Here is a 24,745-nt window from a genome sequence, read left to right as displayed (position 1 = left end):
CTCCCAAAGGCGTGGGATTACAGGCTGAGCCACCGAGCCCGGTTGCCTTTAAATCTTAAGGCTAACCTATTAGACACTATAACACGACAGTAGGAAACCTTTAAGAAGAACGAGGTGACAAAAAACAGGAGGCGCTCTAAAGGAATGGGAGCTCTGTGGTCCAAGAACACTCAAATTACCTCAAGGGGTATCTCAGTTTCTCCTTCTGCCAAGCAACCCCCAGTGAATAAAGAAGAGAAACCACATTTTCTTTGATTTAAAATATATTATTTCCCATATAACAGGGGAGGTGGGTTGCAGAAATCAAAAAACTGTAGAATCATTAGAACATATTCTCTACAGTAACTGATTTGAAAACTGTTATTTCTTCATCCCCAGCCTGGTGCAAATTTGCTGGAATACTTCCCTATGCATTTAAGTATACAAATTTAAAATAGATCTATAAGGCCATCTTACTGTGGTCTTTTCTACCAATGAAAGAATGTTCAGGAGAAACAGCAACTGACTTCTCAATACTGTTTTAAATAAGATCTTATATTGGCAAGGAGACAAAAACAATAAAATAAAACAAATTTCTAATTGCAAAGACAGATGCTACCCAAGGAGAATACCCAGCAAACTCAGTGGGGGAGCACAAAGACCCTTCCCCAAGTTAAGGCTGCACATGGGAGCAAAGGCCTTCCCATATGAGTCTTCCATCTCTGATCTGAAAGCATCACACAAAACCATGCCACAGGAAGGGCACCTGAATGGGCACCTAGAGGACTCCCCACCCCCCTTGGGCAGTTTCTAGAATCCAGTAAAATTCTTAAGCTTTAAACACCATACATACCACTGGTCATGTGAGACACCTTTGCAAGTTTCTTCATCACATTGTCCAGCCGAGACTGGGTGCTCTCCAGCTCATGAGAAAAATCATCCAGCATCCTAAGAGAGAAGCAGACACAGAAGGTGCTGGTGAGCACTAAGTCTCGACAATGCTCCAGTCACAGAGCTAACAGGACCCAGGCCTCCATTTTAGCAAACGCAAAATAGGCAACACAGGAATTCAGGATCCCAATCTATTATCCAATCTCCTTAGGACAAAATATGATTATGATTTTGGAATTCTAATAATTTAAAACAGCAGAAGTTACATGTGCTGTGTATTAGTCAACACCCCAGCAGGGCCTGGGACAGTCCCCATAATCAAACACATTGCTTCTGCAGAAAGAACTATGAGGAATCACAGTTGCAGTACACATTTGGGTGAGGTTTTTCTGTAACATGACCTTGTACAAATTAAAACAAAAAACCTTTTGATTCTTAGCGCTTTCTAGATTTCAGAACCGACAAAGCCATGTGGACATGACTATATGCGAACACAAATTCAGTGGCAGTGCAATGTGGTAGAAAGAAGGCTATCTGAAATCAAACAAGTAGGCTCTGCCTCTTGCTGACCTTGCTACATTGGACTAGGTGCCCTACAACCCTTAGGGACTATTTCCTCACCTTTAAAATGGGGCAATCTTATCAGTCCAACCTCCCTCACAGGGCTCTTGTGAGAGCTGTGTAATACACAAAAGCACTTCATAGCAGTAAGAGTTAAGGAATATACTTTAAGCAAATAATCTTCTCCTTTAGAACACTGTGTGCTTTATCATAAATCCAGACAGCTTCAGGACTGACATTCCTGATGGTGGTTGGGGGGTGCTCCTCCTCATACACACTCTCAGAGAAGCCAGCACTTTCTACTAGGAGCACTGACTCCAGTGGGCTTATACTATTTGCTGTCCAATATGCAGCTGGGAAAGAAAACAGCCATATACTCTAATTTCAGCAGTATCTATTTCGTAAATCACGAAACATTTCAGACTCTTCAACTTTGCAGTATATGATTATTCTGAGGCCAGAATGTAGCCTATCAATTAGTACCAGGGGGTCTTACTAAAAAGAATTTATCAACTCTGAAGCATCAATGGCAGCTAGAAACTCCTGGTCTAGGTCTGTGTCCACACTGGACACCTGGCAGCCCTACTGGACTCAGGGCAATCAACTTTTCATTAAGTCAACTATTAAACTCCATGCTGACAATTAAATAAACAAGTCTTTGTTCCTTACCTAGATTTTCAAATTAAAACATTTCAAGCTCATCTTAGATCCTGGCAGCATCTTGGCTCTGCAGCTGGCAGGTCTACCCCAGCAGGGCCAAACACAGGAAAACAAGAGCTACCTTTGTGTGCTGGGTATGGCTTTCTTACTAAAGACAAAGCAGGCACGCCATTCAACCTTCAGCCCAAGGACACCCACTAAGTTTCTAGCCCAAACCTATCCAACTCAGTGCTGACAGGAAAAGAACATGAGTCACACAGGCTGTTTAAAAATTTCAGTAGCCTCATTAGACAAAATTCAAAGAAACAGGTGAAATTCATTTTAATAATCTATTTTATATAGCCAAATATGTTCAAAACATTATCATTTCAACATGTAATTAATATATTAAATTATTAATAAGCTATTTTACATTTTGTCATACTAAGTCTCCAAAATCCAAAGTGAATTTGACACATGGAGCACATCTTCATATGGACTGGCCACATTTCACTTACTCAATTGCCTGTTACACTAAATAGCACAGGTCTAAGTCCAAGATCCATAATTTTTCCTTTTAATTCACTTTTTATCAGAGTTAAATACATTCCCAAAAACAAGTTGTTCTACAAGGCTTTTTAGGAAAAACTGCAGTTGCTGCCTGTTCCCTCGATGGATAAGCACTCTCAGCTCCTCATACTCTTCTCGGTGCTTTCTCCTCTTTGGAAGCAACACACTTGTACCTCAGGACCCTGCCTTTCAGCTGAGAGCTTACCTATGTCTCAGCATGGCCAGAGTGAGATGCAGCTCTCTTGCTGTTTTGTTCCGCACTTTCCTTCTCCCTTCCTTCTGACAGAATTGTTCATAAAGTCATTAGCTCGATATTCAGTGTTTACATTACCATGACCGAATAAATGCTATTCACAGTGGAGGGGTTTGTCACATTGCTTCTTGGTACTCCTCACCTACAGCAGAGGACTCAGCTTTCTCTAGTCAGTTGAGTCTATAACCCAGCTATCTATCTACTGTCCAGGATCTGAAATGTTATGGCCATTTCTTATTTCATGCTCTATGTCCCATAAGTTTTACGCAGTAAAAAAAAAAGACAAAAACAAAAAACCCTTTTCTAGTGGGCTTCAGAAAGGGAGCAGAGATAGGGGTGTGTTCAATTTGCTCTCTTTAGCTAAAGTCTCTTGGGTTCTTTTCTGTTATCCAGCACCCATCAGGCTGCCTCACCAACAGAGCAGTTCCAGCCCCTAGTCCCCTCCTACCCCCAAGCTGGAACTTTGGGGTCAGAACCCATTTTGGATATAAATTAAATATATTCCTGCTACTCCAGCTTCCCACCTGGTCTCCCTGCCTGGCTGGACATAGCATGTCACCTAAATCACAGCCAGATGGGCCATGCCACCACTCCTAACACGTCACCGTCACTGGTCTCCCATCATACTTAGAAGGCCCTACCTCCTGACCATGCTGACGATACCTTCCCTGGATTGCTGTCTGCCTCGAGACACATGGAAGCTCTCTGCTCCATGCACTTGAGACCTCTAAGTCTGCACAGATATGCCTCACCCTCCTGGTCCACATTCCCCTCACCACCTCCCCAGCTAATGTCTACACATCCTTCAGGCTTCAGTGAAGCCCCTTTAACAGCGCTCTCCAGACAACACACACTGGCACCACCACTTCATTGCCATCACTTAGTGACCTGCCACTTGCATAATGTCCGTACTACCCAGTAAGTAGCAAACTCTCTGAATGGCAGAGACAGTGTCTATTCTGCTCACTACTATATCCCCAGGGCCTCCCAGAGGGGCTGGTGCAGAACACGTGCCCTGTAAGAATTCATGACGAATGAATGTGTAATGATAAACGTAAGATCAAGACAGGAATGTTTCTGAAATATTCTTGTAGAATGTCTTATTCTTTTTCTTTAGAAAAAAGGTTTGTAAAATGGTAATTATGGTTTTGTGTGGCAGTGCTTAAGAATGCTGCGTTTGCTACCATACTTCAGAGTGCAAAAGAGACTGTTCTTAAGGGAAAAAAAAACAAAAACCATGCTATGTTTTCTTGTTTTTATTTTTTTGAGAGGGAAGTTTTTTTGTTAATAGGAGTTGAAAAATATATATATATTTTAACAAAGTTACAATTTAAGATGCAAAGCAAAAAGTTTTGGTTAATATCCTGGGACACCCAGGGATGGTAAAGTGAAGTTAGTTCACGTCCTATCCTCTTCAGAACAAATCTACATTTGTTAGGGCACCATCTCTGTTTCACATTCTCATTCATAACTATTCTTCAAGTATCTGCTCAGAGAAATGTGTATCTGCTTTTGGAGGTGTTTAAAAATAATACTAACTTTGCCTAAACCCTGTTGTAACTGTTACTGAAAAGATTTGCTTCTTTAGGGGAGGCTACTCTGTAAACAAAATAAAAATGCAGCTACAAATGAAGTCGCTTTTGGTCTTCCAGGGTCTCAGAGGATGGCTTTCCTCAGTTTCACTGTAGCAAGGGGGCATTCAACACTCACACGGCCTGCTCCTCCAGCTCCCCTCCGATGCGCTGGGACATGTTCTTCAGCACCCCGATGCTGCCAGAGACCAGCTCCAACTGCTCATCCTGCTGTTCCACGATCAACTGGTGCCAGAGAAACGGGAAATAAGCAATTAAAATCCATCTTACCTGGTTCCAAGCCCAGCACTCTAGCAGCTGCTAGTTTCTTTGCCAGCTTGGGACAATTCACATTCAGAAGCAAAGCCCAGAAATCAAAGGACCAGACCGTTGCCTCTGAGAACACACTGCTCAAAAGGCTGGATTGTCAAGCTACTGATATCTCCTGCTGATCCAACTTGTGAACAGTCAGCGGGGCTTGAAACCACCAAGAGAGATTTACTCCGGTTGGCTGAAGTCCAACAAAGGAACAGACAATGGCCGAAAGCACACGTGCAGATGACCGCTGAGACATGGGGATGTTTGGGAGGGGGAAGCCCGTGGCCAAGATCAAGGTCTCAATCCACAACAGACTGCCACAGCTTAAATACAAGAGAGTCTGGCAAATCTCTGGATGTGAGAAAATTATGCACAGAGTCGTTCCTCTCTCAAGGACAACCTAGAGGAGACTCTGTGGAAGTAAGCTGCTTCAAGGACAACGACTGACTAGTATTTATCTCCCTTTGTCTAGAAAAAAAAATTGCTTAGATTAATAGCAATTTAAGTAGACAACTGGTTAAGCAGATATGCTAATGGAAAAAGAACAAAAAAGCAGATAACTTCCATATATACATAAAACCCAATATGTAAGTACCAACAGTATCAATGGGTAGATGAGTCTCAAATCCCCATATAACATGATCATTAGTTTCCTTTTATCAATACAGTTCCACATCCAAAGCAACATCACACACATAATCACCTTCACTTTCCTTCTATCCGTGACTGTCACCAAAGCAGTCATTTATTTTTTTATTTTAATTTTTTTGTAGAGGTGAGGTCTTGTTATGTTGCCCAGGCTGATAGTGAACTCCTGGCCTTAAGCGATTCTCCTGCCTCAGCCTCCCAAAGTGTTGGGATTGTAGGTGTGAGCCACTGTGCCATGCCAGTCATTTTTATATATAATGAAAACAACCAATAACTTTCAATGAAAGAACAAGAGAATATTTCTCAAAGTTCCTTTGTCAGAGCAAAAAACTGGGTATACAAATGGAAGCTGGGGAAGAGGCTTTGTTTTCTGTTTTAAAAACCAAGGGACTTGTCTGTCACTTCAGGAAGTCTGGCCTGCTTCTCCTGAGAGACCTAATGGAGCTCAGCTCTCTTGAAGCAGTAGTGCGCCTAAGGTTCTGCAGGCCTTTATATATGAATCATTACATGTTTAGATATGGCCAACCACGAGACCAGCTCTGGCAGCTCTGGTTTAACCTGCTTGCTCTTAAGCAACAAAACTCCGAGGCTGGCAGAGGAACTAAGGGAGCCACCCTGCCCCCTCCCCTCCCATCCCTAGCAGGAGTCTCGGGGTACCTGCTGCTGTGCTTGCTGCTCCTCAATGAAGTGGGAGTTGGCTAGCTGGAGCTCTCGGTCAAGGTGCCCGTATTTTTCCACTGCTCTGGTGCTCCAGTTCTGGCTACCACTGTCTCCGAGCAGTGCCTGTGTGAGTGGGGATAGCCAGGATCAGAAGAGCCAACACTTATCATCTCTGAATGAGTGAAACAGCAAGAGTGATTGATATAAAGAGTTCTCACATTTCTCATCATCTATTTCCTCCTGGGACAGGCCGTTATGCCATGGTATAAGCTGGTGCCTGTGTGGTACAATCTCGGGAATACCAGAAAGGTCTCTGTCTTTACACTCTTCCAATGGGCCTCATGAATGGACTTTGCTCCCTTAAAATGTCAATAAAATGTCTATGCTAAACCACCCATAGCCCCGTATACTGCATTATAACGTAAAAGCACTCAGTCTCTTGTACAGGAGCTCTTCCTAGCAGCTGTGGACGGTCATCAGAGACCCAGAGGTTCTAGTCACACCAAATGTAGAAATCTAGAATCCTTTTTTAAAAAAGTATGACCCAGGAAGTTTTGGGGGGTTTTTCTGGGGAGAAGGGGAAGAGTTCCCTATAAAGACTAGAAGGTAAGTCACAGCCCTTCATACACAGAAGGCACAAGGACTATCAATGTCTACTAAGTTTAACCCACAAATAAAACCCAATGTCTTTCCGTTGAACTAAGAGACGACAGGCTTTCCAGATGGTAGCAGGGTTACTTTGCAGGCAGGTATGACCACAAGAAGTACCCAACACTGACGACCCAGACAAGTGCTGTCCTTATGTCAGAGTTCTCCAGCTGGGCTCCCAGACACTAGGGTCATGTTTCTCCAGTATGAATTTGACATAGTTTGCAGCCAAGCATGGGAAAGTTTGGTATGTCTTCCTCACATGATGAGGCCAGGCAGGAATGTGAGAGCTCAGGCTCTGCAGCTGGTTCTGACTGGATCCCCACGAGCCTTTCTGACAGGTCAACGTAATTGCTGATGCTGGCCCCACACCAAGAGCCAGAAGATGCTAGCAGTTAAGATTATTTTTCCTTGTAGAGTTGCCACATCTTCTTCCCAGGTACTTTTTATCTCTGGCACTATTAACAGCCTACCTGATTACTTGGTTCTCTGTCTGAAACCCTTCCAACAGACACTGACTTCCTCACTGCCTTTCTTCCCCACCAACACTGACTTCCTCACTGGACTTTCAGGTCAGACTTCAGGGTCTAGGATTGGGGAAGCTCAGGATTGGGGTGCTAAGTTCTGAGGCGATTATTAGAAAAGCTTCTAAGAAGCTCAGTCACTAGAAGCTTTTCTTATGAGAGCTTCCAGCAGCCCAGGGCTTCATCCAGGCAAGAGGCTGGACGGTGACTGTCTCTGGTGTAAAGCAGACACAAGGCTTTTTGTAGGTGGTCTTAGGACTGTCAAGATTGAAAAAATCCTGTTTGCTCTGATCCAAAGACTCTAAGGACCTCTATGGAGGTCACTGGAGCCTAGTAACACTTTTTTACGGTCACAGAAAGGCTACATTGCATCATTAGCCTAAGGACAGTGAAAGGGGGCTCCCCCAGGGTCTTGTGTACTCCTGAGGCCACAGCCAGGGCTATTTTTTTCTATGTTTTCCATGGTCTACACTTAGTGGGACAAGCGACCTATATTTTACTGTGAAGTAGCTTAGAGAGCATCAATCTGATGCTCAGGAGTCTATCTTAACAGGAAAGAGATGGAGAGAGGGCCTGAGCATTGGAAGATGTACCTGTGGCTGGGTGCCACAGTAGGGGTGCCGGTGAGGCAGGGACAGCATAGCACCTGGTACCTGGCCTAAAGCAGCGAGGTCCACTGCCCACTGGAGCACTTGGAGAACCCCGGCCCTGCTATTCCTTGAAAATGCACAGCCCTATAACATGTCACAATTAGCCTAAAACAAAATCCCAGACCATACTTGGACAGGCAACATATACATACTTATTTACATTAGCCCAACTATAGTATCCAGAGAATAGAGCATACAAATAAAGAATAATGGAGGACAGGTGTTACTGACCTCACTGTCAAAACTACTACAGGTACTTCAGCCCCCTCTAAGCTCAAGGGCAAATGAAAAGGGAGCTCCAAAACCAGTCAGCTTGAGGTCACTTACTAGCTTTCCTCAAGACTTAGAGCCAGATGTATGGACTAGCCAATGGCTTTTCCTAACTATACTGTTCAAAGAAAAAAGCAAGGGAAATAGGTAAGAAGAAGAAAACAAAAACAAAACAATGACTTGAGATGAAATGCAGAGAAAGAAAACAGAAAAACAAAGTTAGGTGATAGATGTATAACCATCCCCCAAGCTTTTCTAATACTAGTTTTCAAAATTCAGTGGCTCAACAAACACCTACATATATAAAGTAAGGATGCATGTTATGAAGTACTGATTGCTATTTAGTATAGTGAGCTGACTTCTCGATTTAAGAGGCTACTAAACAAACTCTCGGTAACTTTATGGAATCTGAATATTATGAGGTTAAGATAAGCCATTTAAAGCAAACAGTATCATTTTTCATGAAGTCTTTCTTACTCCTAAGCAAAATGGATACCCAAAGAACTTATAAAAACTGTTTATGTCCAAAAAAATCATCTAACAGTTTAGCAATAGACAAAAAGCATTGTGCTCTGCCAAGAGAATGTAAATCAAATCTCGATCTAAATTCTAGATGACCACTGGACATTGTTTAAAAGGACTACATAGCCGGGCTCGGTGGCTCAGCCTGTAATCCCGCGCCTTTGGGAGGCTGAGGTGAGTGGATGGCCTGAGCCCGCGGGTTCGAGACCCGCCTGGGCAGCGAGACCTCATCTCTACAATAAATCAAAAAATCAGCCGGGCATGGTGGCACATGCCTGTAATTCCGGCTACTCGGAAGGCTGAGGCGGAAGGATCGCCGGAGCCCAGCAGGCCGAGGCTGCAGTGGCCGGGAGCAGCCACTGCACTCCAGTCTGGGTGACAGAGTGAGACTCCAACTCAAAAAAAAAAAAAAAAATAAAAGGACTACATTTTAACAATTAGAAAGGAGTTTCTATCACATACCAAAGTATGGTATGTATTAAAAAAAATACTTAGAGAGATTTAATTTAACACACATGCTTAAGATTCCCCAGATGTCTTTACATCAAATTTCAATCCTTGAATGTCTAGTGAGTTCTATGAGTAGGCAATGCAGTAATTACTAGAGACTTAAAAAAACAAAAACAAAAAACCATGCCACAAATCCTATTCACTCTCAGAGAGCCTGGGGTCCAGGCGAAAGACAGCAAGTCATTACAGTCCTTAGAGCACACACAATGCACTCAACAGGTTTATGATGAACACGTGAATAAAGCATAAGTACTCTGTGACAAGTACTAGAATAAGGTGAACAGAAGGTGCCATGGAGCCCAGAGGGAAGGCACAGGGTGGGGGAGTAGCTAGCGGGTGGGGTAAGCTACCCAACTTTGACAAAACCCCAGAGGTCACTCAGGGCCAGCACACACAGGTCTTCTGCTTGATCCATAGAGGGTGAGCCTTTTTAAATACCAAACACCTATCCATGTGTTTTCTCTGATGGATACTTATATTCTGGTGTTCTCTCACCTGTCTGTTTTTTCTTTCAGCTAATGCCTGCACAGATGAAGTTGACATCTGATCTTTCATGTCCTAATGAGACAAAAGACCAGAAAACAAATGAAAGATATCCTGAGGTCAAACAAAATCATGGTTAATATTTCACACGTTAGCAAAATAAACATAATTTATGATAAAGTTTTTCAGCAGAAAGACAGCGTTCTTTGGCTTTGATTTGCAGTCTCAAAAACAAATAAAATAAAAAATTTAAAAATACTTTCCCTTAAAAAGAGACAACCTGGATACTAAATTTAAATAGAAGAAAAGAGGAAGGAAAGTAGGTATCTATCAAAGGCCAGAAACAGTGCTAAACACTTACACACATTATCACTGAGTTTTCACAATCACCCTGTGAAGCTGGTGTCACCATTTTAAGGGTTAGGAGACCAGGTCCAGTAAGACTATGATACCCTCTCAAAGTCACATAGCTAGTAAATGGCATCCCTGTGTACAAACACAAAAGCACGTGCTCAAGGGTTGACATATCTTTTACAACTTACATTAAAAACCATGCATTTTAGCATAAAATATATTTACCATTAAACATCAAACAATACTTTCAAATAGTGGTACAACTGACCACTTATTTTATTTCTGAGTTGTAGTCACACAAATTATAGACTATTTCTAACACCACAGTGAATTTCTAGAATGAAATCAAAATAATTTTGTATGGAAAGAAAAATGAATAGATCCATTACTTAATCTGAAAAGACACTTTATTAAATATGAGCCATTTCACTTATCATATTTAATCACAATCCAGTATACTATACAATGATTTGAAATAATTGTAATACAATTTTTTTTAAAAAAAGGCTGTCAAACTCAGGCTCAGTGGCTCAGCCTGTAATCCCGCACTTTGGGAGGCTGAGGTGAGTGGACTGCCTGAGCCCGCGGGTTCGAGACCAGCCTGGGCAACTTGGCGAGACCACATCTCTACAATAAATCAAAAAATTAGCCAGGCATGGTAGCGCGCGCCTGTAGTTCCAGCTACTTGGAAGGCTGAGGCGGAAGGATCGCCGGAGCCCAGCAGGTCGAGGCTGCAGTGGCCGGGAGTGACCACTGCACTCCAGTCTGGGTGACAGAGTGAGATTCCAACTCAAAAAAAAAAAAAAAGACTGTCAAAATACTTTGTAATTTTCTGTTGGCAAATAGATCATTTTATATATGCAAATGTGAAGGTATGAGACCTTCAGAAACTTCTTCCAAAATCCATGATAGAAGAGTGGTAAATCAGCCAGCGCCACAGCCTTTACAACTCCTCCTGTGGTAAGTCTGAGTTAGAAGCACCTGCTTCAGCTTTCAAAGCGCTCCCCTGTTCCTTCAGCCAACACTCACTGATATCTAATCTGGGTTGAGCAAACAGGGGTGAATGATACCAACTGGGACCTGCATCGGCTGCCTGAGCTGTTGCCAAAGATGCAGTTCCCCCTGAAAGTCATGATCTTAAGTAAGTGAGGCACAGAAAGACAAATGTTCTCACTAATGTGTGTGGGCTATACAAGTGGATTTCATAAAGACAGATAATAGAGAGGTGGTTCCCTGAGGCCAGGAAGGGTATATGAGCAAGGGGGCTTGAGGACAGGTTGATTAATGGGCACAAAAACCACCATTAGATAGAAGAAATAAGACCTAGTGCTCCATAGATAATAGGTTCACTATAGCTAATAATCTGTTGTATATTTCAAAATAGTAAGAAGAGAATAATTTGTTTTTTTGAGTTGGAGTCTCTGTCACCCAGACTGGAGTGCAGTGGCATACTCATAGACACCCCAGTGTCAACCTGCTGGATTTCGGTGACCCTTCTGCCTCAATCTCTCAAGTAGCCGGAACAACAAGCACACGCTACCATGCCCAGCTAATTTTTTGATTTATTGTAGAAATGCCGTCTCGCCAAGTTGCCTGGGCTGGTCTTGAACCCATGAGCTCAGGCAATCCACTTGCCTCGGTCTCCCAAAGTGATAGGATTACAGGTTGAACCACTGAGCCCGGCTGAAGAGAATAATTTAAATGTTCCCAGCATAAAGAAAAATGTCCAAGTTGACAGATATCCCAGGTACTCTGATTTGATCATTACATACTGTACATACATACATATCTAAATATCACATATGTACATCCAGTATGAATCAATAAAAAAATTTTTTTTGTTAATTTTTAAAATGCAGTTCTCAAGGCCCCATCCAGACCTACTAAGATGACTCTTAAAGGTACATTTTAACAAGTCCCCCAACTGAAATTCAAGCAGCTCTGGTCTACACAAACACATTCTAGAAATCTCAGAGACTAATCATTATGCTAGTATCTCAACTGCAGAATTACTTTTCAAATTATCAATTAGAGTTTAAGATGACATCCCGATATTCAATCACACAATTCTATTTATTTAATATATATTAAAAACTATGCAGAACACAGACGGGAGCGGCCACAGCACTCCAGTCTGGGTGACAGAGTGAGACTCCAACTCAAAAAAAAAAAAAAAAAAAAATACCACTTCTTCCAAAAAACGGATGGATGGTAAAGTGTATCAGCGCTTTGAAAACTGTCATTCTGTATCAAGAATCTCAAAATAGTTACTGCCAGCCGGGCTCGGTGGCTCAGCCTGTAATCCCGCGCCTTTGGGAGGCTGAGGTGAGCGGATTGCCTGAGCCCGTGGGTTTGAGACCCGCCTGGGCAGCAAGACCTCATCTCTACAGTAAATCAAAAAATCAGCCGGGCGTGGTAGCGCATGCCTGTAATTCCGGCTACTTGGAAGGCTGAGGCGGAAGGATCGCCGGAGCCCAGCAGGTCGAAGCTGCGGTGGCCGGGAGCGGCCACTGCACTCCAGTCTGGGCGACAGAGTGAGACTCCAACTCAAAAAAAAAACCCAAAAAACAAAAAAATAAAATTACGTAACCATTAAAAAGGATAATTTCAATCTGCTCCTGTCTAAAGAAAGCCACAAGCCAATGACAACTACTGTGTACCTGAAAAGGTGTCAGTGCAACTGAGGAACTGAATTTATTTTAATTAACTGAAATTTAAATTCAGTGACTAGAAAACTTGTAAGTATGTTTGGAAAAAATTGGGGCTGTGACTCTACTTTTTTAAGTGTAAGTTTTGTAAACTCTAAATATAGATCAAGTGTTTCCAATGAAAATCTCACATCTGACTCAGGATGTTCATAAGAAGAAATACATGCCAGGTTTAAGAAGTCTTATAACAAAATCAGTTTAAAAATTTTTAATCTCTCAATATTTCTTATACTGATTACATGTTTAAATGATAACCTTTTTGATATATTGAGTTAAAATATATTAAGTTCACCTATTTCTTTTTATTTTTTTAATATTGCTATTAAAAAATTTAAAATGACACAAATGGCTCACATTACAATTGAACAGTACTGCTTCTAGGTGTATCTGTACCATTATAGGACTATGCCCCCAGTACACTTTTAAAAATTTGAGACAAGGTCTCACTCTGTCACCCAACCTAGAGTGCAGTTAGTGGTAAGATCACAGTTCGCTGCAGCCTTGAATTCCTGGGCTCAAACAATCCTCCCATCTCAGCCTACCGAGTAGCTGGGATAATAGGCATAAGCTGCCATGCCTGGTTTTTAAATTTTTGTTGCTTTGTTGCCCAGGCTGGTTTAAACTCTTGGTCTCAAGTGATCCTCCTACCTTGGCCTCCCAAAGTGCCTAGGATTACAGGCCCAATATGCTTTTTCATAGAAATTACAGAATATCATCCCACTTCATTTAAAGAGTTCTTTCCATGTCTACAAAATATCTGGGAAAAATATACAAAATTGTTGACAATGAATATTCTAGAGAGTGGAATTACAGAGTGGAGAGACACTTTTATCTTTCTTATACATCAAAATTATTTGCATTTAAAAAACAGCAAGTACAGATTTTTATTTATTTATTTTTTTATGAGTTGGAGTCTCACTCCGTCACCCAGACTGGAGGGCAGTGGCACACTCCTGGCCACCGCAGCCTTGACCTGCTGGGCTCCTGTGATCCTTCTGCCTCAGCCCTCCAAGTAGCTGGAACTACAGGCACATGCTACCACACCCGGCTAATTTTTTATTTATTGTAGAGACAAGGTCTCGCCAAGTTGCCCAGGTGGGTCTCGAACCCACGGGATCAGACAATTCTATCACCTCGGCTTCCCAAAGTGCTGGGATTATAGGATGAGCCACTGAGCCCGGCCCAGATTTTTAACTTAAAAAATTAAAAAAAATAAAAATTCTACAATTGCATAACAGTATAATCACAACTCTGAAAAGATACAATTGCTAGGCTGGTTGTGTGCTCACTGCTGCAATCCCAGCACTTTGGGAGGTGGAGGCAAGAAGACTGCCTAAGCCCAGGGGTTTGAGACCAGTCTGGGCAACTTGGAAAGACCTAGTCTCTACAATAAATCAAAAAATTAGCCAGGCATGGTGGCACATGCCCGCATCCCAACTACTTGGAAGGCTGAAGCGGAAGGACTGCCTGAGCCCAGCAGGTCAAGGGAGTGGTGGCCATGAGCATGCCACTGCACTCCAGGCTGGGCGACAGAATAAGACTCTGACTTAAAAAAAAAAAAGAAAAAGAAGCTACAACTGCTATGAGAAAATACAACCAAGTTTTGTGTTTGTGTATTCAGTTTAGGTTTCTTTTTCTTTTTTTTAATCCCTCTTGAAATTTTTTGCTAATTTTCCTTAAAGTATTATTGTTGTAATGAAATATAATTTTAAATTCCAGTTTTTAAAGTTTTCTGTAAAAAAACCATATGTGTGTGCGCTCATGTACATGTGTGTGTGTCAGTCCTGATGAGGTAGACTCTTCAGTAGCTGTGCAGGGGGAACCTGTATATAACTACCTCTGCAGGTAAAGAGCTATGGTTTCCCCTTCTAAGATGGCATGTTATCCACGTAGTTGGTTAAAAGTCACCAGATGCCATATAACAGGTCACCTTCATATTAGAATTTTAAACTATGCTACTAAACAGTTTTAAACAATTTGTAACAACCTATCATGCCAAAATCATAATTACTCATCTTCATTCCAACACATGAAGTTGAGAACCAGCAGTCAAGAAGCAGTACGTCCCCAAAAAATATGGTTCATCTGCCAAAAGAACAACAAACGTCCTGGTGATTTAAGCTCCCATTTCCATCTCACTATCATCTGAGCTGAATGAATGAGACACAAAAAACCCCAGTGCTTCCCACTCACAGCTCTCACATCCCAATGTCTCTGTGCATACACTGGACACCACCATTTTTTATTAACCAAAGTCATTCCTATCTTGACTTAAAATTAACTATAAGCAATTCTTGCATTGAAACAGGTTGGTTTTGCAGTGATTTCAGTTTTGAAAGTTGAAATAAGTCAGAGAATGTTAGTGAGGATTGTTTCAATGATAAAACTGAGATCCAGAGAGGCTGAAAGACTTACCATGACTAAAATTAACTAAGGTCACAGCTTAGCCTAGAACTCAGATTTCCTCACTCCTCATTTACTGTTGTTCTGTCATATACTGCAAAACTTTTTGCTACTAAAGTAAAACCAAAGTCACTTCTGAAATACAGTTTTAAAGCACAAAAAGTTCACATGCAAAATCTTTGATGTATAGGTGACTTGACAAATGTGAAAATTATCACCGCCAAAACATCAACACTATTTACACAAAAACTAGAATGTTTTGTTTTCTTCAGGAAAAACTGCCATCAAAACTTAATTAAAGCTGCACAAACTCGAAGATGCTAGAAAAACATACAAAGTAAGACTCTTTAGAATCTTTACTTTAGAGTCTTACTAAAGGCATGATCAATGAACATTAATCAAGAAGAAACACAGGAAACTTCTTCAGGTAGAAGAAAAAAAAAATTATAGAGTATCACTGATTCCCTTGTAAAGAAGGAGAAAGCATAACTGGAATACACTCTTTCAAAAATAAAGCAGATCAAAATTTTGGAGTAAAATTAAATGAACACCCACCGATAATAGTAACAGGAGCTACTACAAACATGTACAAATTCCTAAATATGTACAAATTCCTCATCTGAAATTGGTTTTGTCTCATTTCCCAATTCTGCTAATTCCTTGGTTCTTCTGTATCAATCTCTTCTGCCTGGAAAATCTCTAAATACAAATACTGCTTAGCTGAATGCAGTTAATACTGAAACAACATAAGATAGTTTTTGTTTACATTTTTAATCAATTTAACATCACTGCTACTTCCTTCTCTTCTACAGGACTTTTCACTAGAATTTATTAAAATCTGATCAGCAAAAGCTCAGTCAGGTACTGTTAGCTCCACCACTGGCAAACACTAACAGCTTCCCAAAAAGTGGTCATAAATGAAAACAAGAATGACTAAAAACCCTAAAATATTCAGTTGGTTCACACAGTTGAGTGTAGTTGTCTCAACTCTAGAAGGACAGCATCAATTTTAAAGTACTGATTCGATTTAAAATACTTTCTAAGAATGTACTTTAAAAAGCTTTTCAGATGTTAAAAAATGAACTTTGGATTCTATTTCCAATTATACCAGCTAACTTTATTTTCAATATATTGACCTCTGAATTCCAATCTGCAAAATTCACAAGTACTATTTTGCAGAAAGAACAAATATAATGATTAAGGTTAAGAATATATGCTTCACTGCAAGGTACCACTTAAATAGTAACACCTACAGAAGTGTCTTTCAAAAAACCTATTATTTTTTTAAAAAACAAACCAAAGTTATTTTAAAAATTGGAGAATTACTTATCTTACAAAATACTATGTCACCTAACAACAAGATTTCCTTATCAGAATTATTTTGAACTGGCTAGAAATTAGGAGTATCTGATGTAAATGCTCATTATAGATGGGGCATCTGAGGTCCAGAAAGGTTTCTGCCACATTAAAATATAGATTTATTTATAAACATACATATATAGAAAGGCAACTACTGAATAAAACAAGAAACAAGAGTACATAAAGTTCAGTGATAATCTACCATTTGAAATCATCTCAAAAGGAAATCACATGGTATAAAGTCTTTGGCAAGCACATACCAAGGTTTCTGCCTAAGATGACTCTTAAAAAGCCATATGTTAACACTGGTATGATCCCAAGTCTTTTTATTCAAGGAAGCTGCTTTCTAGTACATATGTTAAAGACAGCTGGTTCTCTTACATCTAGTTATGCTAATCAAATGGTTTAGCTATATAGTTTCAAAACAAAACATATCTTAATGACACCAGATTTTACTTAAATAATATTTTCTCTTAGATTCTTTAATAATGGATACTATTCTAAATAATTTAGGACTAAAGATGTATCTACTTGGATCATTTTTTACACTGATAGAGGCATGCTTGCCCTGAATAACGCCGGAAAGGCTGTCAAGCAGTTGTATATGGAAATGTCAGTAACATGGGTTGCAAGAGTTCCAGAAGCAATTCAGATGGTAGAAGAGGCCGCCATCCAAACCCAGTAAGAGTCACTCTTCAACAATGCAAAGTGATTACCAATCAATCAAGAAGGCACATGGATTCTATAATTCTTCCTTTTGTCAAAAAATACAGTATACTAAGAAATAAGAAAGAAAAAAGAGAACTGGTTGGAAGAAACTAGAAGTATGGACAAGTAGGATGATACCATTAAAATAATCTGCCCAAAGCCAGCAGTTTACTGCCTCATTTTTGCTCTAAGGAATGAGCCTAACAATACTAAAAACAGATTTCTTTTTTTTCAATCGGAGAAATTATATGTGGTAAACTGGCATCTAACTCACATTAAAAAGTGATTTCAGGGTTGACCTATTAGTTTACAATTAAGGGAAAGAGTCTGAAGAAGTTTCGCTGTTTCTTACACAGTTAACACAATAAGATCATGTTTCTTACCCTAACAACTTGCCGAGTACTTGTAATGAAGGCTTTCCTTATACTCAATTCAGTTGCATCGAGGTTGAATTTTCTAGGATTTGCTTCAACTATGCGTGGGTCAAAAAGTCAAGGTAAAGCAATTTCATCAAAAGCCTAACATCCTGTTTAAAACACAGACTCACGGGCAGGCAATAAAATCTGACCCAAACTCCCTTAAAACACGTCAACTAAATACTAATCCTTCTGTGAGAACCCTGGTTTATAGCTGGTCAGTCAGAGGCACAAGGCACAATCTAGGGCTTGTGAATGGCTCCTGAAGTGGGGGCAGTTCTGTGGGACTGAGCTTGTGCCCTGTGCAGTCTGATGCTGTCTCCAGGTGGAGGATGTCAGAATTTGACTGAATGGTATGATACTCAGCTGGTATCTGCTGGAGAAAGTTTGGTGTCAGAAGTGTTGTACTGAGTTGAGTGTGGGAGTTGAGAAGAAAAAAAGATTGGTGTTTTTTTTTTGTCCCCCTTTACACTGGTGGAGCCAGAACTTAGTACCAATAGTCTGACTCCAGGGTCCAAAGTCATAACGACTGCACATCCTGCCTACACACACACACAGCACAGGATTCGTCATGTACTCTAGAAGAATTTGGTTATACTACCTTAGCTTACTGGGCAATAATTTTAAACATGTCATGGTACAAATAAGAGCAACACCAAAGGATTATAAAAGAAAATGTCTCATCTGTAAAATGGAGACATCTGGATAAAAATGTGTTCATTTGCCTGTTTACTGCAAATAGCACTGATGCTACAGAAAAGGATATTGATCGTTTCATCAAGGTCCTCTAGGTCCCACTCAATGCTCCGAAGATTGTTTCTCAGTTCATTGGTGGTCCAGTCAATTTCTTCCCGTGTTGCTGTTGAGGGGTCCTGAAGGAGCTCTGTCCATCTCTGAAACAATCCCTGGGCAGTGTTGACTGCTTTCTGGACCTCTCTGTAATCAAGGGGAAGAGAAAAGAAAGAAATCACAGCAATATAGTCCATGAACAAGTTACTACATAGCTTAACACTTGTGATCATACACCACCCTCAGCAACCACCATTCTGATAGAAGGAGGTTCTTCATGGACAAATATCAAAGCTCAAAATTTTAAAAACACGCTCTGAATATTATGTGCTCAGCTGATGCTCAGAATACAATAGCCATTATTTAAGCAGCTATAACATCAAGTTTGTTTGGGAAGGACAATTTTAATGTTTCTCTGAACAGGCTATACTCTAAAAGTAGTATAAAAAAGCAAATCTACAAACTAATTAAAAAGCCATTCACATTCCCACATGCTTCCATTTAGTGTGCTAATAACGTAATTAGATGAAAAAGTCCTAATACAACCTTCCTTTTCTTGGAGTGGGAGGAGTGGGATGGGTGGAGGGAGGGTTACTCTTCTACAGTGACTGTTTTACAGGCTAAGTATTTTAATCTGAGACATTTTATACCCAAAATCCATTAGAAGATTCCGAAACATTAAAAACAACTTTAAACACAACTACTTCCCTGGATTTAGCAATGCCATATAACAGATTCATGTTTTCCTTGTTTAGAGAGTGAGACTAGGCCATTAAGTACTATGACTAGCATGCTTTTAGATTAGATACAGTCACAAGGTTCTAGAAATTTACCCCCACCACTGGGCCAATATCCACCATTTAAATATTATCATCTAATACTACTGCATATAAAAGTCAAAAAGGAGTCATTTTGTATTAATATAGCCTCTCATGCACAAAGATGATAACCCCACTGCTCCCCAACTAAGACAGCTGCTTTGATTTCTTCCCAGGTTGCTGTTGAGGGGTCTTGGAGGATTTCTTAACCAAGTCTTCAGGAAAAAACAGCACAAAAATGTATTCCAGCTGATCAAGGTGTTTATTGTCTATGGCTTTAAGACAGAACTTGCATGCAACCTATTACCTCTAACCTTTCAATTGTCACAAAGAGAAAGCATTAACAAAAATGGCCAGGCATGCAGTGTACAAATAAGAGCAACATAAATAGATTTTTTTTTTTTAAAGTACAACTGTAATTCCAGCACTCTGGGAGACGGAGGTGGGAGGATTGCTTGAGTCCAAGAGTTTGAGACCAGGCCTGGGCAACATAGCAAGATCTCATCTTTACAAAAATAAAATTTAAAAAGTTAGCCAGGCATGGTGGTGTGTACCTATAGCCCCAGCTACTCAGAGGTCGAAAAGGATCACCCAAGCCGAGGAGGTCAAGGCTGTGGTGAGCCTGGACAACAGAGTAAAACCATGACTCAAAAAAAAAAAGTGCCTTATAACATTTAGGTCTACAGCATATTGACAAGAGCTAAAAGGTTAAGTGTTAAAGAGAGAATATAGCTACTAGGCTCAGACTGAGTAAATCAATGAGCTATATGGACAGTCACAAAGATTTGTGGTTTGTTCACATCCAGCTTATGGGTTAGGCAAGTCCTTTCTATGTTCCTCATGTCGTTTTAGACATTCAGGGATAACGAGAAACTCTAAGATACAAAGGGTTCAAATTAAATGAAATGTAAGTCCACTATCATTATTCCTTATGGTCTTTTAAAATATAATTTTCTTTATTTTAATAGCTTTAGAGGTTCAAATGATGTTTGCTTACATGGTTGCTAGTACAGTAATAAAGAAGTCTGGGGCTTAAGTGTTCCTGTCACCCCCATTACTGCACACTGTATTCGACAGGTAATTTTTCATCCCTCCCCCCCTTCTCATCTTCCCCCTTCTGAGTTTCCAATACCTTTTATGCCATTCTTTATGCCTCTGAAGACTCTTAGCTTAGTTCCCATTTATTTTACTTTATTTTTATTTTTGAGTTGGAGTCTCAATCTGTCACCCAGGCTGTAGTGCAGTGGCATGCTCACGGCCACCCCAACATCGACCTGCTGGGCTCCAGCGATCCTTCCGCCTCAGCCTTCCAAGTAGCTGGAACTACAGGCGCGCGCTACCACGCCCAGCTAATTTTTGATTTATTGTAGAGATGAGGTCTCACCAAGTTGCCCAGGCGGGTCTCGAACCCGCAGGCTCAGGCAATCTGCTCACCTCAGCCTCCCAAAGCACGGGATTACAGGCTGAGCCACTGAGCCCAGCTAATTTTTTATTTATTGTAGAGACAAGGGCTCATCAAGTTGCCTTGACTGGTCTTGCACCTGCGAGCTCAGGCAATCCACTCACCTCAGCCTTCCAAAGTGCTGGGATTACAGCCTGAGCTGATTACACCGAGCCCAGTCTAGTTCCCATTTATAAATGAGAACATGGGGTATATAACATAGGCTTTTATTCCTGCGTTCATTCACTGAGGATAATGGTCTCCAATTCTTTATGGTTTCTGGACGATTCAGTGGAGAAAGAGGTCTGTATCTTTCCATAATGCAGGGTACATCATCCCTCGGTATGCTGGGGGATTGGTTCTAGTCCCCCCCATACCAAATCCACAGATGCTCAAGTTACTTATATAAAATAGCATAATATTTGCATACAACCTACATACATCCTCCTATAAACTTTAAATCATCTCTAGATTTATAATATCCATTATAATGTAAATGCTGTATAAATAACTGTTATATGTATTGTTCAGAGATTAAACTGTACACGTTCGGCACAGATACACACATCATTTTTTCCTGAATCTTTTCTTTTTAAAATCAGTTATAGCCAGGTTCGGTGGCTCAGCCTATAATCCCACGCCTTTGGGAGGCTGAGGTGGGTGGATTGCCTGAGCTCGCGAGTTCCAGACCCGCCTGGGCAACTTGGTGAGACCTTATCTCTACAATAAATCAAAAATGAGCTGGGTATCACACGTGCCTGTAGTTCCAGCTACTTGGAAGGCTGAGGCGGAAGGATCGCCAGAGCCCAGCAGGTCAAGGCTGCGGTGGCCGGGAGCAGCCACTGCACTCCAGTCTGGGTGGCAGAGTGAGACTCCAACTCAAAAAAAAAAAAAAAAAATCAGTTCTTTTACTTATATTATCAAGTAATGGAAGAGGTTAGGATATGTCCATGGCTTCAGATGATTTTTGGATGAAGCAATTCTGAATATAATATAACTGCCTGGGAAAGCCCAACTTATTCTGGAAATAAACGATTAACATTTGTTCTTTCACATTCTCAATGAATAAAATATATGATCAATATATTTTATATATATATATTTTTTTTATATACATATTTGAATCCAATAGACTCAAATTCAACTAACATTTACTAGGACAACGAAACTAACTGAACAGCAACTCTAAAATGTATATTTGATTATTTAGGACCACAGGCATATTACAATGAACACAAACAAGAATAGCATATGCAAGGATCCTTTTTTTTTTTTTAAATGTCACATTGGGCCACTTTTCCTGATTATTTTCAATCCTCAATTGGCTGAATCCACAGAGGGTGGAACCCACAGATACAGAGGGGTGACTGGACTTGCTCAGCCTGCCATCTCACCACTTTGGGAGGCCAAGGCGAGTGGACTGCCCGAGCCCACGGGTTCGAGGCCAGCCCGGGAAACTTGGTGAGACCGTGTCTCTATAACAAAAAATAAAAAAATAGCCAGGCATGGTAGCACACGCCTGTAGTTCCACTACTTGGAAGGCTGAGGCAGATGGATCGCCGGAGCCCAGCAGGTCGACGCTAGGGTGGCCGTGAGCATGCATGCTACTGTCCTCCAGCCTGGGCAAAGGAGTGAGACTCCAACTCAAAAATAAATAAATAAATAAATATAAATGATATATAAATTTATCAATAGAGTAAAGTACGTACAAATTCCTTTTTGAGAACTAGAATCCTCAAACCAAGAAGCCTTCTATTAGGGCATGCCTTGTTCTCCACCACCAGTACACAACTAGGATGCTGCAATTAAATTCTAACCAAGAAACTACAGACTTTTTTGGCCTTAGGAGATTCTTTTATATTCTTAAAAATGCTTTTATAAAAAGTAATTTCAAAAACAAAAAAAATGTAGTGAGAAAAGTAGCACAGTTTTACATTTTTTGCCAATCTCCTTAATACTTGGTTTAACAGAAGAAAGTTGGATTCTCATATCTACTTCTGTGTGGACATTTGCTTCAGTCTGACACACATTTTGGTTGAAGTATATGAAAATCCAGTCTCAAACAGATACACACTTGGAAAAAGGAGGAGTACTTTTAATAGTCTTTTCAGATAACTGAGGATATATATATTTTTTTGAGGTGGAGTCTCACTCCATCGCTCAGGCTGGAGTGCAGTGGCACACTTATGGCCATCCCAGTGTCGACCTGCTGGGCTCAGGTGATCCTTCCACCTCAGTCTTCCAAGTAGCCAGAACTACATGCGCTACCACACCCGGCTATTTTTTTGATTTATTGTAGAGATGAGGTCCCGCCAAGTTGCCCAGGCTTAGGCAATCCTCTCAACTCAGAGGATATTCTTTTTTAATAGTATACCAAAACTTGACAAGTGGCAGTTTCTTAAAGGTCAGCTGCACTGTGGAACCTAACTTTATCAAAGACCTTAAAAAAAAAACTTTTAAAAAAATTCTTGGCCGGGCTCAGTGGCTCAGTCTGTAATCCCAGCACTTCAGGAGGCCAAGGCAAATGGAGTGCCTGAGCCCACAGGTTCAAGACCAGCCCGGGCAACTTGGTGAGACCTCATCTCTACAATAAAATAAAAATAGCTGTGGTAGTACGCATCCGCAGTTACGGCTACACAGAAGGCTGAGGCAGAAGGATCACTGGAGCCTGAAGGTCGACGCTGAAGTGGCCGTGAGCATGCATGCCACTGTACTCCAGTCTGGGTGAAGGAGGGCGACTCCAACTAAAAAAAAAAAATTCTTGTACATGACAATTCATTGGACAATCTTATACATCCTGTTGAGTATTCCTTATCCAAAATGCTTGGGACCAGAAGCATTTTAGATTTCTTCAGATTTTGGAATATGTACATTGTGCTTACCAGTAGAGCATCTCAAATAGGAAAATCCAAAGTCTTCCGATGAGCATTTCTTTTGAGCATCTTGTTGGCACTCAAAAAGTTTCAGATTTTGGAGCATTTTGGAGTCAGGATGCTCAACTTCTACTTTGAATGGATCTTTCACCCACGGATGATTTTATAACCTCATGTACTCATTTGGAAAGTATTAGTTTACCGAGTATTACAGATTTTCCAAATGTCAGTTCATCTTATATGATAACCAAAATCATATCTGTGACTGCCATTGTCAATTTTATCAGAAAACTTAAGCATTGGGAATCCGTAAGATCACAATAGTTAACAAAAGCTTTCCAAAATTCTATTTAAATTTTTTTTAAAGGTTCTAAATTTATCACTAGTAAAAACACTGTCAGTTTTACTCCATGAAATGACAGGTTCATCTTACTCATTTGAGAGAAGACAACTCAAGAATTTTTTAGATAATTTTGAGATTGGAAAAAACATGTAAGTCTGTTATTCTTTCCAGTAAAAATTATGCTTTGGGGGAGGGAATGGGTATTTCAGTTCACAATTCAATCACAGACATGCTTTTGCTAGAGAGAATCATTTTACAGTACACTGAAAAGGCTTTATGCATACTCCCATTCTGTCACATAGACCATTAAACTGTATAAGGGAGAAAATAATCATAAACTACGTATCCGATTAATGACTTATTTTCAGAATACACTAAAAATTCTGAAAGCTTAATGATAAGAAAACAAATTCAATTTAAAAATGGGTAAAAGATTTGAACATTCATTTCACCAAAGATATACATATAAAAGACAAGGGGAAAAAAAAAAAAGCTCAATATCATTAGTCATTAGGAAAATGTAAATTAAATCTTCAATGAGAATGGCTTAAAACAAAAACAAAACTGAGAATGCCAAATGCTGGAAAGTTGATGGAGACTCTCAGGCATTACTGGTAGGAAAGAAAAATAGTACAGCCATTTGGAAAACAGATGAGTTGTTTCTTAACATATACTTACCACATAACCCCAAAATCCCACTCCTTGGTGACATGAAAATTTATGTTCCTTGAACATCTATTGTAATACTATAAGAAAAGGACTGACAGTGGTGGGAAACTATGTGGGGGGGGGAAGGGAGGTGGGATTAACGGTACTCAATGTCTGTCTGGGGACAG

The 24,745-nt window shown here is 40.4% G+C and overlaps 1 protein-coding gene across 1 annotated transcript in view; it reads right to left on the bottom strand.

Annotated features, from left to right (window-relative positions):
• STX6 (syntaxin 6) overlaps window positions 1-24,745 on the bottom strand; it is a 51,329-nt gene that overhangs the window by 9,507 nt on the left and 17,077 nt on the right. The window contains exons 2-7 of the mRNA XM_008067329.2: window positions 18,412-18,581; window positions 17,613-17,707; window positions 9,710-9,772; window positions 6,088-6,213; window positions 4,604-4,710; window positions 833-927 (exon numbers count right to left, since the gene is read on the bottom strand). Of these exons, the coding sequence (XP_008065520.1) occupies window positions 833-927; window positions 4,604-4,710; window positions 6,088-6,213; window positions 9,710-9,772; window positions 17,613-17,707; window positions 18,412-18,581 (656 nt within the window). The remainder of the gene's footprint in view (window positions 1-832; window positions 928-4,603; window positions 4,711-6,087; window positions 6,214-9,709; window positions 9,773-17,612; window positions 17,708-18,411; window positions 18,582-24,745) is intronic.

Source organism: Carlito syrichta, unplaced genomic scaffold (genome assembly GCF_000164805.1).
Source record: "Carlito syrichta isolate Samal-C Ts95f unplaced genomic scaffold, Tarsius_syrichta-2.0.1 Scaffold309479, whole genome shotgun sequence".
NCBI classification, from domain to species: Eukaryota; Metazoa; Chordata; class Mammalia; order Primates; family Tarsiidae; genus Carlito; species Carlito syrichta.
Note: the sequence above shows the minus strand (reverse complement) of the source record. Positions and strands in the feature narration are given on the sequence as shown.